Source organism: Miniopterus schreibersii, assembly GCF_964146895.1.
Source record: "Miniopterus schreibersii genome assembly, chromosome: 14".
Taxonomy (NCBI): Eukaryota; Metazoa; Chordata; class Mammalia; order Chiroptera; family Miniopteridae; genus Miniopterus; species Miniopterus schreibersii.
In genome coordinates, this window is record NC_138114.1 from 7,206,199 (window position 1) to 7,221,057 (window position 14,859).

Genomic DNA, 14,859 nt, shown 5'->3' on the forward strand with positions numbered 1-14,859 from the left:
TCTGCTCTGGGTGAGGGATCCCTGCTTTTGGAGGCCGTCTGCACTCTTGAGGGGAGGGAGCTTTGCAGCCTCCAAGGCTCCAGGCTTGGAGCCCAGCATAGGCTTCAGGGGGGACTCCCCCTTCCTACACCCTCCCTCTCTTGCCGGACTCCGTGATGTTTCTTCAGTCCTCCCCACTCGCACTCTGTCCACTCAGGTATGTTTCTCTGTTTTTTTCCAAGCTGGTTACGTAGGATTTTAGGAGTAAATCAAGTCCGTGGCTGGGAGCGGGGGCCTCTGCTGCTTCTCAAAGGGCCACCATCTTCCCAAAGCTCCTGGGTTATGTTTTCTTATTCATTCTGCTACCCTATGTCTTTTGTTTGGAGCATTTAATCCATTTACATTTAAGGTTATTATTGATAGGTACTTATTTATTGCCATGTTATTCTTTTTATTTGTGTTCCTGTCTCTCTATTTCCTCTTCTAAAAACAGACCCTCTAACATTTTTTGCAATACTGATTTGAAGGTAATGAACTCATTTACCTTTTTTGTTTTTGTTTAGGAAGCTCTTTATTTTGCCTTCAGTTTTAAATCATTGCCTTAGTGGATAGAATAATCTTGGTTGTAGGTCCTTAGTTGTCATCTCTTTGAATATTTCATGCCTGTTCCTTCAGGCTTGAAGTATTTCTGTTGAGAAACCAGCTGACTGCCTTATGGGAGCTCCTCTGTAGGTAATTCTCTCTCCTTTGCTGCTTTTAAGATTCACTCTTTGTCTTTAACCTTTGCCATTTTAATTATGATGTGTCTTAGTGTGGGTCTGTTTGGGTTTATCTTGATTGGGACTCTTTGTGCTTCCTGAACTTGTATGGCTTTTTCTTTCACCAGGTTGGGTAAGTTTTCAGCCATTATTTCTTCAAACAAGTTCTTGATCTTTTACTTTCTCTCTTCTCCTTCTGGTATTCTGATGATGTGGATGTTTTATGCTTGATGTTGTCCCAGAGGTCCTTTATACACTCCTCATTTTTTGTAATTCTCTTTTCTTTTTTTTAAAAAACATATCTTTATTGATTTCAGAGAGAGGAAAGGAGGGGGAGAGAGAGAGAGATAGAAACATCAATGATGAGAGAGTCATTGATCGGCTGCAGCCCGCAACCCTGGCATGTGCCCTGACCAGGAATCGAACCCCGATCCCCTGGATCCTAGGTTGATGCTCAACCGCTGAGCCACGCCCAGCTGGGCTGTAATTCTCTTTTCTTTTTGATGCTCGGCATGGGTGCTTACTGTTATCTTGTCCTCTAAATCACTGATTTGATCATCTGCTTCATCTAACCTGTTGAATTCTTATGTATTTTTCATTTCAGATATTGTATTTTTCATTTCAGATATTGTATTTTTCATTTCAGATATTGTATTTTTCATTTCTGACTGATTTTTAATGGTTTCTATGTCCTTTTTAATGTTTACTCTCTCTTTGTTTAGCTCTCACTGAAATCATCCATTAAGGTCCTTGGGCATCCTTATAACCATTGTTTTAGACTTTTCACCTGGTATCTTGTTTGATTCCATTTCATGCAATTTTTTTCTGGGGATTTATCTTGTTCTTTCATTTGGGGCATATTTCTTTGTCTTCCCATTGTGTCTCTGTGTATTAGAAAAATCTGCTATGACTCCCAAACTTGCTATAATGGCTTTATGATGTAGGTATCTTGTTGGGCTCAGTGGCATAATCTTCCAGATCACCTGGCTCCAGGAATGTTTTTGTTGGTTATGTGCACCCTCCTGTTGTAGTTGAGTCTTGAATTCTGTTGCTTCTTTCATGTGTGGAGTTAACTCTTTGGGGTGGCTGACTATTAGGATAAACCTCTAGCCCCATGTGTGAGATGTTGTACAGGGACTGTCCCCAATGGTGAAGTTGTTCCCAGCAGGGCCTGGTACCTGTTGGAATTCCCCTTTATGTGTGCTGCTTGTGTGGCTTGTTGGGTTGAGCTCTGGTGTTGTCTGAAGCCCACCACTGGTTATGTTGGGTCTGAATTCACTTGGGCAGGGTTCAGGTACAGGTCAATGTCAGACATTGTATGTAACCAGCCTTGGGCTACCAGTTTGAAGCTACCACACTATTTACTGTTTGTGCCTGTGTCTACTGGGCCTGGCTGGGTGTGCTTGGCGGGGCCAATCTGTGTATAAGGGTCACCTTTCTCCAGCTTAGAGTTGGGGGCAGATCTATAAAAGGTCTTAGGTTCCCTGAGGTTCACCTCTACATGTCAGCTACTCTGTCTCCCCCACGCATTGCCTGGTTTTCCTCCAGAGCTTTCTGAAGTAAGACTGTAGAGTAGGCCCAGGCTGGCTGTGACAACTAGACATAAGTTACAAGCTTGGTAGGGTGAGGTGACTGGGTCAGGAGGACAGAGCAAGTGGTTCCCCTACTCCAAAGCCAAATCACTAAGTCTCTTTCAGAGTCTTCAAGCCCAGCTTTCCCAGGAGTGTGCCATGGTTTTAGGTTGATTGCAGCTAGTCATGCCTCTGCAGGAGTAAGCTCAGTAGGGCAGAGCCACCAGGGCTCTGGAGAGCAGATCAAAAGTCTCCCACAGGTAGGGGCCAAGGACTTCATCCTGGTCCCAGACAATAGCCTCTGAGGGAGCCACAATCTGAATGTCCCAACTCCGAACAGCACACTTTTCCCCCAGGGAACTGAGCTCAGCAGGATGGAGCCACTGGGACCTGGGATGGCTGATCCAAACAATCTCCTGTTGGGGGTGTTGCTGGAAAGCTTGCAAGGGAGATAGGAGTGCCTCCCCCCACCCACTGCCATCATATAGCCACACAATCCAGCACCAGCCCTTCTATTTCCTGGACAAAAGCCTCCCTGGAAGACGTTTTGAAAGTCTCAGCTCTGTGGGTTCCCCTGATCCCCCTGTGTGACTAAACTCAGCAGGGCAGGGCCACAGAGTGGTAGGGCAGGCCCAGTGATTCAGCAGGTGGAGAGGGGTGTGCCAGCTGTGCGCTTGAGGTGGGGAGAAATAGCCACCTTTTTAAACCTACACAATTCAATCACTGTCTGAGTCTGCTCTAAGAACTACTCCAGCTAAAGAGCTCCCCAAAGGTCCCCACTGGGTGCAGCCAGCAGACCTCTCTGCAGGACCCTATAATGGCAGTGTGGTTTCACCAGTAGTTGGAGGACTGGGTAGTACACTATCCAGGCTGGTGGTGTAGCAATAGGAGTGCTCGACCTTGGGAAGGTGGCATCTGAGTGTCTAGCAGATTCCCTTTTCTCCTAGGCAGACTGAAATTACCACTGATTTTCATTACCAGATGCTTTGTGAGCTCCTCTTCCTGTCTCTATTGCTCTGGGTTGGAGATTCATGTGTGGGGTTGATATTCCTCATTCCTGGGGGTAGAGAGTTTTGCGGCCAAGATAGCCCTTCAGCTTCTCAGTTGTTACACGTGAGTGCAGGGTCGAGCCCTTTCCGCGTCTCCACCCTTCTTACAAGTCTCTATGTGGCTTATTTTGTAAATCCTTGGTTATAATATTTCAGTTCAACTAGACTTCAGTTGATTTTTCAGGTTGATTGCTTTATAAATTAGCTGTAAATTTGGTTTTCACCCAGAGCAGGTGAGTGTAGCTTGCACCTACTCTGCAGCCATTTGGAATCCCTCTAGAAGTTTCTTTAATACTTCCTACAATACTGGATTGTTGGTGATGAAGTTCTTTACCTTTTTCTTGTCTGGGAAGCTCTTTAGCTGTCCTTCAATTCTAAATGATAGCTTTGTTTGGGAGATTAGTCTTGGTTGTATGTCCTTACTTTTCACCACTTTGAATATTTTGTGCCAATCCCTTCTGGCCTGCAAAGTTTCTGTTGGGAAATCAGGCGACAGTCTTAGGGGACCTACCTTTTAGGTAACTGTTTCTTTTGCTGCTTTTAAGAGTCTCTCTGTGTCTTTAACTTTTGACATTTTAATTATGATGTGTCTTCTGGGCCTCTTTGGGTTTATCTTGTTTGGGACTCTGCACTTCCTCGACTTGTATGTCTATTTCCTTCACCAGGTTAGGGAAGTTTTCTGTCATTATTTCTTTAAACAGGTTTTCAGTCCCTTGCTCGCTATTTTCTTTTCTGGTACCCCTATGATGCAGATGTTGTTACACTTGGTGATGTCCCAGAGGTCCCTTAGACTTTCCCTTTTTTTAAAAAAAATTTTTTTTTCCAGCTTTGCTGGGGTGTTTTGTGCTACCTTGTCCTCCAAATTGCTGATTTGAGCCTCTGTTTCATCTAACCTGCTGTTGATTCTTTCTAATGTATTCTTCATTTGAGATAGTGTATTCTTTATTTCTGACTTTTAAAAAATGGTTTCTATGTCCTTTTCTATGTTTACTATCTCTTTGTTTAAGTTCTCATTGAATTCATTTATTCTTCCCCTAAATTTCTTGAGCATCCTTATAACCTTTGTTTTGAACTCTGCATCTGGTAGCTTGGTTGCCTTCATTTTATTTAATTCTTTTTCTGGGGATTTCTTTTGTTTTTTCATTTGAGGCATATTTCTTTACCCTCCATTTTCGTTGCCCCACTATATTTGTTTCTGTATATTAGGTAGGTCTGCTATGACTCCCAATCTTGGTATGGTGGCCTTATATAGTGTCTTCTTGGGCTCAGTGGCATTAGTCTCCCTGATCACCTGAGATGGGTGCTCCAGGAATGTTTCTTGTGTGGGTTTGTAAGCCCTCTTTTTGGAGTTGTGTCTTGATTTCTGCTCCCTGTCTGTGGGTGGAGTTGACTGTCAGGCTGGCTAACTATGAGGATTGACCCCAATAACAGTGTTCAAGCAGTTATTGGCAGCTGACTCCACAAAGGGGAATTGGCCCCAGCAGTGTCTGGTGCCTGCTAGGATCTCCTGTTGGATATGCCACTAGTGAGGCAAATTGGGTTGTGCTCTGGTGTGGCCTGAAGCCTGCCATCAGGTGTGTTTGTTGTGGGAACTTTTGAGAAGGTCTCTAGCACTGCTCAATGTCATCCACTGCCTGTGACCAGCCCTGGGGTACTTGTGCGAAGCTACCAAGTGATCCACAGTTTGAGGCTGACTCTGCTGGGCCTGGGTGTATGTGGGAGAGGACAAGCTGTGTACCAAGGCTGGCTTCCACCAGCTTTGAGTCCAGAAGCTTGTTAGCCGTAGGCCCAAGGCACCTTGAGATTCGCATCCACTTGCTGGCTGCCTGTTAGGCTCAGTGGCTGGAGGAGCCTCTGGCTGTGAGTTGTGTGAGACAGGTTCTCAGTGATTCCAGGTAGGGGTGAGTTTTGTTCACTAGGGTGATACAGATTCAAACTCAGTTCCATTTGTTGTGTCTGGGGAAGCTCAGCAAAATCTCAGTATACACCAAGGCCGACTGGCACCCATCTGAGATCTGCGGGCCTTTGTGGTGGGTTGGGGTCTCAGGGAGTCATCAGGATGAGGCCAGCAGTTCACAAGGCAGAGTGGGTGGAATTCCCCACTGATTTTCACAGCCAGATATTGTGTGGGCTCCTCCTCCTGGCTCTAGGTACTCTAGGATAGGGAGCCTAGCTTGGGGCTGAATCTCTCACTACTCTGGGAGAACCTCCTCAGTTGAGATATCCCTCTGGATTGTCTCCCACTTCACATGGTTGTGAGGCCAGCCACTTTTGCATCTCTACCCTTTGTTCTGGTCTTGGTGTGGGTTCTTCTGTGAATCCTTAGTTATAAGACTTCTGTTCAGCTAGTCTTCAGATGGTTACGCAGGGTGATTGTTCTGTACTTTTTCGCTACTCTGATATGGTCCTGGGAGGAGGCAAGTGTAACTCCTACCTACCTCCACCACCATCTTGAACCCCCCATTTTAAGCAATTTTTTAATTGCCCGAGCACCTCAGGGTTCACTGTTAGGAATGTGAACTCAGCTTCAGTCTGGACCTGCCTTCCTTACCTTCTCTGTCCATTCAGTTTGTACTTCTTAATCCCTTCTCCCTTTTCACTCATTCCACCCAACTTTCCATTTTGCAACCATCAAAATGTTTTCTGTATATATGAGTCTGTATCTGTTTTGTTTGTTCATTTATGTTGTTTTTTAGATTGCACATACTGTATAAGTGAAATCATATGGCATTTGTCTCTGTCTGACATATTTAACTCAGCACAGTACCCTCTAGGTCTATTCATATTGTTCCAGATGGCAAAATTTCGTTTCCTTTTTTGTCACCAAGGGATATTCCATTGTATATATGTACCACTTTTTTATCCATTCATTCACTGATGAACACTAAGTTTGCTCCCATATCTTGGCTATTGTAAATGATGCTTCAGTGAACATATGGATGCATATGTCTTTTCAAATTAGCATTTTGGGTTTCTTTGGATAAATATCCAGAGATGGAATTCCTGGATCCTACTTTTCTCGTTATAGCCTTGTTTTAAATCTGTTTTGTCTGGTATAAGTAATTGCTACCCCAGCTTGTTTGTTTCCATTTTCATGAAGTATCTTTTCCCATCCCTTTACTTTCAGTCTGTATGTGTCTTTCCATCTGAATTGGGTCCCTTGTCAACATATATGTAAGGGTCTTGTTTTCTCATCCATTCAGCCACCCTATGTTTTTTTATTTTAACAATTAATCCATTTACATTTAAAATTATTGTTGATAGGTATGTAGTCACTACCATTTTATTACTCATATTTTGTATCTTTTTTTTTTTTTTTAAAGTCTATCATTTCTTATAATACTGATTTGGTGGTGATGAACTCCTTTAGCTTTTTCTTGTCTGTGAAGCTCTTTATTTGCCCTTTGATTCTAAATGATAGCTTGTCTGTGTAGCATAACTGTAGTTGTTTGTCATACTGTTTTCCATAGTGGTTGTACCATGTTGCATTCCCACCAACAATGTACAAGGTTTCCAATTTCTTCGCATTCTCACCAATACTTGTTATTTCCTTCCTCCCTCCCTTCTTCCCTCCCTCCCACTCTCCCTCCTTTCCTTCCTTCCTTTTTTGGTAGTGATACCCTAACAGGTGTGAGGTGGTATCTCATTGTGGTTTTGATATGCATTTTCCTGGTGATTAGTGATGTTGAGTATCTTGTTATGTACTTAGCCATTCATACATCTTCTTTGGACAAATGTCTGTTCAAATCTATGCCCATTTTTGAATTGGGTTGCATGTTTTTATTGTTAAGTTTTAATTGTTCTCTGTATATTCTAGATATTGATCCTTTATCACATACATGATTTGCAAATAATTTCTCCCATTCTGTAGGTTGCCTTTTTACTCTGTTGCTACTGTCGTTTGATGTAGTTTTTTGATGTAGTTTTTAATTTTTGTGAAGTCCAATTTGTTTATTTTTTCTTTGTGATCTGTGTCTTTGGTATCATGTCCAATAAACCATTGCAAAATCGTGTCATGAAGATACTCACCTATATTTTCTTCTAGGAGTTTTATAGACTTAGGTCTTACATTTAGGTCTTTGATACATTTTGTATATATTCTTATTGATTTAAGAGAGGAAGGAAGGAGGGAGAGAAAGAGACACAGAAACATCAGTCAGTGATGAGAGAGAGTCATCCTTAGGCTTCCTCCTGCATGCCCCCCACTGGGGATCGAGCCTGCAACCCAGGCATGTGCCTTGACTGGGAATTGAACCAACACCTCTTGATTCACAAGTTGATGCCCAACCACTGAGCCACGCCAGCAGGGTGGGTCTTAGATACATTGTGAATAAATTTTTTATATGGTGTAATGTATGGATCTAATTTTGTTTCCATGTATATATTCACTTTTACCACACCCATTTGTTAAATTAAAAGACTGTTCTTTTCCCATTGAACGGTCTTGCACACTTATCAAAAATCATTTTACCATATATGTGAGGGTTTATTTCTAGGTTCTCTAATCACATTCCATTGATCTATATTACTGTCTTTATGCCAGTACCACACTGTTTTGATTACTGTAATATACCCTGTTTTTTTAAAAAATATATATCTTTATTGATTTCAGAGAGAGGAAAGGAGAGGGATAGAGAGATAGAAACATCAATGATGAGAGTCATTGATCGGCCGCCTCCTGCACACCTCAGACTGGGGATCGAGCCCACATCCCCGGCATGTGCCCTGACTGGGAATTGAACCCCGATCACCTGGATCCAAGATCGATGCTCAACTGCTGAGCCACGCCCGGTTGGGCGATATACCCATTTTTAATGTTATAATTATTTTTCCTTGACACATATTCAAGTTTGTTTTGTCCTAACCCACAACTCAGCCTCTGAAAGTTTGTTTCACTTATTTCTACTCTCTTAACTCTAATTCAGGCTTCAGTGCTTTCCTCACATCTTTTCTCACTGCTCTTCTGAAATTGCTGTTGCTGAGGCTACCAAAGATCTCCAAAATTTCAAATCCAGTGGATGCTTCTATATTTTTATCTTTTTTTTTTTTAATATACCTTTATTGATTTCAGAGAGAGGAAGGGAGAGGGAGAGAGAGAGAGAGAGAAAATCAATGATGAGAGAGTCATTGATTGGCTACAGCCCGCAACCCGAGCTTGTGCCCTGACTGGGAATTGAACCCCGATCGCCTGGATCCTAGGTCGATGCTCAACTGCTGAGTCACGCCTGGCTGGGCTGTATTTTTATCTTGATTGTTGTGACTATCCTTTTTTTTTAAAAATAAGTTTTTATTTATTTATTTTTTAAGAGAGAGGGAGAAAGAAAGAAACATCGATGTGAGATACATCAATTGGTTGACTCCCGTAGACCACCCCTGACTGGGGACCAAACCAGCAACATTTTGTGAACAGTATGACACTTACCCAACCGAGGCACACCAGCCAGGGCTGTGGCCATCCTTCTTGTAATAGTTTTTTTGTCTCTTTCTCAAACCGTCTATTTCCCTCACTCATTCTGTGCTATCACATTGTTGTAAATTTTAATTTTAACCTCATTTTTCTTTTGTACTTGTTTTACCAGCCCTCTGGTATACACCTTTTCGTTGACTTCATTTGGGTCAAGCCATCTGCTGCTTCCTACGGTGATGATTCCTCAAACTAGAACTATGAAACTTGTTGCCATTTCCTTCACTAATAGCTATCATTCTGAATTACCTACAAGAACCTGTGAAAGTTATGGTATAAGTTATATTTAATTGACTAGTAAGTTCTTCTATTGGTCTTCTTTGCTTTCCACTCTAGGGTTTCCCTTGGAAATTTTATTCTTCTTCATAGTTTTAGTTATCATTTTTAGGCAGATGATTACCAAACTTGCATCTTGAACACTATTACTTTGTTAGCTGCCTTTTCGGTTGGGTGAAGTGTTATAGATCATTGTGTTAGATAAAACATTAGACCTGGAAATGCCAAACAAGTGAGTTAATCCACATATATTTAATCTTTTTCTGAAAAGCAACTCTTCACATCAACATTACTTTATTGACTTTTTAAAAATGTGTATGTTCAACACATTTGAGAGACAGCTTCAGAGAGGAGTTGATGATTGATATCTTCTTACAGGATAAGTAGAGTTTTCTTAGAGTGACAAAGTGAAATAGAGCACTTTAGAAGAGATGCATGTAATGTGTGTGGTGGATCATTCAGAATGGGTATGATGCGGTAAATGGCTTTGGAAAGTTAGGTACTGTTTTGCATATATTAGACCTTGAGTGCCAGCCCAAGGAATTTGACTTTTTCTGATTTGTTGTACGAAACCTATATATTAGTGATGGTTCCTCACCTGGAGTAGATGACTAATGAATGGTTTTCTCTGGTGGGTGGAAGAATATATGGAAACCATGTTCATAGGAAAAGATTGCAGTTATGTGTTGGTGCCACTTCATTCCTGACACTGTGATATTCTCTGTCTCAGCACATTCACAAGAGTTCTTGAATGAAAAACATTAGGGAAACATTGAGTTAAGTAAGCACGCATAAGGAAAGAAAAAGTGAAACTGAACTAAACTATCATTAATAGATTTTCTACTTTGTTTAGGGAAGAATATTTTAAACCTGAATTTCAGGGACAATTGCCATTAGATGAACTTCCAGAGGTTATCCAGTAGTATATGCCTTTCCTCTGTGTCCTGGGAAAATGCTTATCTTATTTTTATTTTTTAAGAAGTGGAAAGTATCCCATCACCTTTGTGAAATGTTCTTATTAGCTAAGTGCACTTGAAGAAGAAAGTGCAAGTTAACTGAGTGTGTGCCCAGCATTATTAGGAGTCATTCAGTGAGCTGTTTTAAATGTTTCTAGTTTGGGACAAGATCTGGACATGTATTTCAGGCTGGTAATAGAGAAGACTTGATTTTGCTGGGCTGGTATATCCAGCATCCAATCTGGGTTATGACAAAGGCATATTGTAAATCCAATTTTTTGAACTCTTGAAGAATTTTTAGAAACGTAATAAACATTAAGCTCAGGCCTCCGAAACCTTTCTCAGTAGTAGAGAATAGGTACTCATACCATGGACACTCAGCTACTTCTCTTGTCATTCCTTCCCCTTGCTTTTGTTTTCTTTGCCTCTTGCTCCTTGAACTTGTAACAACTATGGGTGGTGACTTTGAGCCTCTCTACTTAGGAGGGGTTTGTTGGAAATTTGCTCAGTTCTAAAAGCATTTCACTTAGTAATTAAAGAAATAGATTTATCCTTTCTTACTACATAACAGATACATTCTTATTTTTAAGGTGAAAAATCAAGTTGTTACAATAGTACAGATTTTGGTAAATGTTTTTTTTGAAAAGGTAGTACTGTGAAAGAATAGGTAACTTGCTTGATGAATTTAATTTCTATGACATAATTACGACTAAAAGATCAATTTCATGACACTCTGGTGCTCCTTCTTGGTGTGAAAACATAGGGTGAGTATATTACGTATTATGCTGTGTCTCAGAGGCCTCATAAATATGACTTTGAATCAGACATTTTTCTTGATTCACTGTCAAAGTTTGATACACTTTATATATGCTGATTGCCCTTAGAAATAATCACTAATGTGTTGGTGTGTACAGACGTTCTCAAAGTATGAGTCACAGATGAAACCTACCACATCTTAAACATATAACAGTTCTACTGCATCTTCACTTGCAGATTCTGTAAATAATTTTAGATATAAAAATAACAAATTAATTTTTATGGAATAAAAGTTTGTGTTTTGTGTTTTGCTTAATAGTATTTCACATTTAGAATTTTATGCCTGTATTAATCAAGGTGTCCTTTCTCTAAACAGGAGAATGTACTCATCACCTCCCGCCCGTGCAAGCCCCTATTCAAACAAAGAAGAAACTAGCAAAGCATTGTTTTCTTTGTGGGAAGAAAACTGGACTGGCTACTAGCTACGAATGCAGGCAGGTTGGCCAGCTGGAAGAGTTGAGATGGTTTCTTTGTGGTGACCAAACTTGAGAATACAATGTAAAATGTTCTTTAAGTTGGTTATTCATAACATCATAAAGATGATGTTCACATGGCAGCCCTCAGTTTCACTCCTCCTAATTGGCTGTAAAGACCAAACTCATGAGATCATGAATTTCCAAACTCATGAGATCCTGCCCTGCCCTTTAAATTAGGAGATTTAAACCAATGGGAGAGTACACTTTTTTGGTTTTATGATAAATATACTTGTGGGTTTTTTTTAATATAGCTTAATAGAACGCCTCCTCTAATATTCTATTTTAAATTTAACAAAAAAAGACTATATTTAAAATTAATGTAGTACAAATTTTAACAATTATATAGTACGCTTTTATTTCAAAACAGATGAATAATATATTTACAAAAAATAATGAATTTCCTTCTACCCAAAATTATTTCTTTCATTAGCATAGATTAACATGCTTCAAGGAGGGTCTCTGCTCTTGGGTTGAGGCTAGATATTAAAAATAACTTCTGTTTTTTAGAGTGTACTTATTCAAATGGAAACAGCTTATCTTGTTACTAGAAATATTTTTTAAATCCATTCATGGCTTAGTTAGCTTTTAACATAATTTAATTTTCTTATGAGATGAATTTCTCAGAAATTCATAGTTCTCCCAGGTTTAAATAGTGGACATATTTATCAGCTTTTGCAATTTTACTACATAAAGGTCTGTACCCTGTTTCATTTCATAATGGATTCTTTATTATAAGCTCTCATATTCGTAGACAATTAACTTGTTCTTTTGGGGGGTGCTTGTTTCTGAGTGGAAGGGAAATTTCTATGCTGAAATTGCTCAAGAGAACCAAGGGGCTTCTGTTGGACTACTCAAAGTCAAGCTCTGATCTTCCAGAGATTAGCCTCTAATAAAAATATGACTATTTATGTAAACTTTTTTGTGCTTTAGATGTGGAAACAACTTCTGTGCATCTCATCGCTATGCAGAAACTCATGGCTGCACCTATGATTACAAGAGTGCAGGGAGGAGATACTTACAGGAGGCAAATCCTGTGGTTAACGCACCAAAACTTCCAAAAATCTAACTCTTGCTCTGCACCTAACTGTCCTGCCTGAGGAATCGTATTACAATGACAGACAGAAGAAACATTGTTAGACTGCATTAATTTTGTTCTACACCAAAAGATTTGCCAAATAACAAAAGCATACAATGCATACTGTTGGGGAATGAGAATGCTACTGTATTTGACATCTCTATTTTTTAGTGAATCAAAAGTTTTAAAAGTAGTTCTAAAAACTTTAAATGATTTAGCTTTGTTATTGCATGTCTTATGTTAAGTATTTTATATATTTGATATTGCAGTTTTACTAGACAAGTCTTCAAAAGACACACTTTATGAAGTGACCATTGACCGTGTAACCATCTTCCATGTTGTACAGAAATGACCTGTCATGTAATGGCACTATTCAATTGACCACTTTTTTGTGGGGGTGGGGTGGGTGGGGATTTTTAAAAGAAAAATCCAATGTGTGAAAGTTTATTCTGTTTACTAGCAAGTTCCTTTTTATTTCAAGCTACTTTTTATAAAAAAGAACATTTGGTTTTCCAGTGTGGTTTTAATACATATAATTCTTCCATATTCACATTGGCATTCAGATATGTATCCATTTGATAAAACACATCATGTTAATCATAGTATATATTTCTTAAAATACTACTTTTTGAATGGTAGTTTTAAAATGGATGTCCCACTTATTGCCATTAAATAGAGAACCCAACTTTTCAATTTTTGAAAAACAAAATCTCACAGCTTGGTTTGTTTTTCTTGTATGTTGAGTGCTATTACCAGGAGAAATTTAAATAAATACTCAGTTTCATTATGAGTTTGATTATTTGATTATTTAAAATAATTTTTGAGTTATTTTTTGTTTAATCTCTTCACCTTTATCACTTAGTCCCCGAAACTCCTACTCTGACAGCTTTCAGTCTGTTCTATGTATCCTGGCCTCTGTTTCTATTTTGTTCATTAGATTCCACACATAAGTGAGATCATATGGTATTTGTCTTTCTGTGACTGGCTGATTTCACTTAGCATAATAATCTCCAGGTCTATCTATGCAGTTTTCAAAGGGTAAGATTTCCTCCTTTTTTTCCCAAATATGTTTTTTAAAATTTATCTTTATTGTTGAAAGTATTACAGATATCCCCCTTTTTTCCCCCATTTATCCCCTCTACCCCCATCCACCCCACCCCTCCCTTCGCCACACTATTGTCTGTGTCCATGGGTTATGCTATATGCATAAAAGTTCTTTGATTAATCTCTCATCACCCACTTCCCACCCCCGCCTTCCCTCTGAGATTCATCAGTCTGTTCCATGTTTCTGTGTTTCTGAATCTGTTTTGTTCATCAGTTTATTTTGTACATTAGATTCCACATATGAGTGAGAGCATATAAAGCTGAATCAGGAAGAATCAGAAAACCTGAATAGGTCAATAACAACTGGTGAAATTGAAGCAGCAATAAAAGAAACAAAAACCCAGCAAACAAAAGCCTGGTCTGGACAACTTAACATAGCTCCACCAAGCATTCTACTTCTTATTGCAGCAGTCCCTTTAACATGTCAGCAATGCTGGTTTGATGGTAATAAACTCCTTTAGCTGCTTTAAATCTGGGAAACTCTATATTTCACCATCTATTTTGAATGATAGCCTTGCTGGATAGAGTAGTCTTGGTTTCAGATGCTTGCTTTTCATTACCTTCAATACTTCATACCATTCCCTTCTGGTATGTAGAGTTTCTGATGAGAAATCAGCTGACAGCCTTATGGGGGCTCCTTTTCAGGTAACATCTTGCTTTTCTCTTGCTGCCTTTAATATTCTCTCTTTGTCTTGAATTTTTGTCATTTTAATTATGATGTGTCTGGGTGTAGGCCTCTTTGGGTTCTTCTTGCTTGGGACTCTGTGCCTCCTGACCTTGTGTAACTTTTTCCTTGACCAGGTTAGGGAAGTTTTCTGCCATTATTTCTTCAAACAGCTTCTCTATCCCTTGCTCACTTTCATTACCTTATGATGTGAATATTGTTACATTTCATGTTGTCCCACAGATCCTTTAAACTGTCCTCCTGTTTTGTAATTTTTTCTTTTTAGATCTCTAATTGAGTGATTTTTTTCTACCCTGTCTTCTAATTCGCTGATCTGATCCTCAGCTTGCACTTGTCTGCTGTTTATCCCTTCCAATGTATTCTTTATTTCTACTATGTCATTCTTAATTTCCTTCATAGTTTCCATTTCTTTTCTCATGCTGTTGAGCATCCTTACAATCATTATTCTGCACTCTATATCTGATGGATTGCTTATCTCCATTTCATTTAGCTCTTCTTCTGAAGAATTCTCTTGTTATTTTATCTGGGGCTTTTTTGGGGGGGTCTCCCCATTTTTACTGCCTGTTTGTATTTGTTTTTATGTATTAAGTAGATTTTCTAGGACTCCCAGTCATTTTAGATGGTCTCTGGTGCAGGCCAGTCTCAGACAC

General features: G+C 39.6%; 1 protein-coding gene across 1 annotated transcript in view; it reads left to right on the forward strand.

Annotated features, from left to right (window-relative positions):
- The window catches only part of ZFAND4 (zinc finger AN1-type containing 4), an 82,482-nt gene extending 69,698 nt beyond the window's left edge, over positions 1-12,784 (forward strand). Inside the window, exons 8-9 of the mRNA XM_081158151.1 lie at positions 11,186-11,303; positions 12,276-12,784. Of these exons, the coding sequence (XP_081014277.1) occupies positions 11,186-11,303; positions 12,276-12,411 (254 nt within the window). The 3' untranslated portion in view covers positions 12,412-12,784. The remainder of the gene's footprint in view (positions 1-11,185; positions 11,304-12,275) is intronic.
- The last annotated feature ends 2,075 nt before the right edge of the window (positions 12,785-14,859 follow it).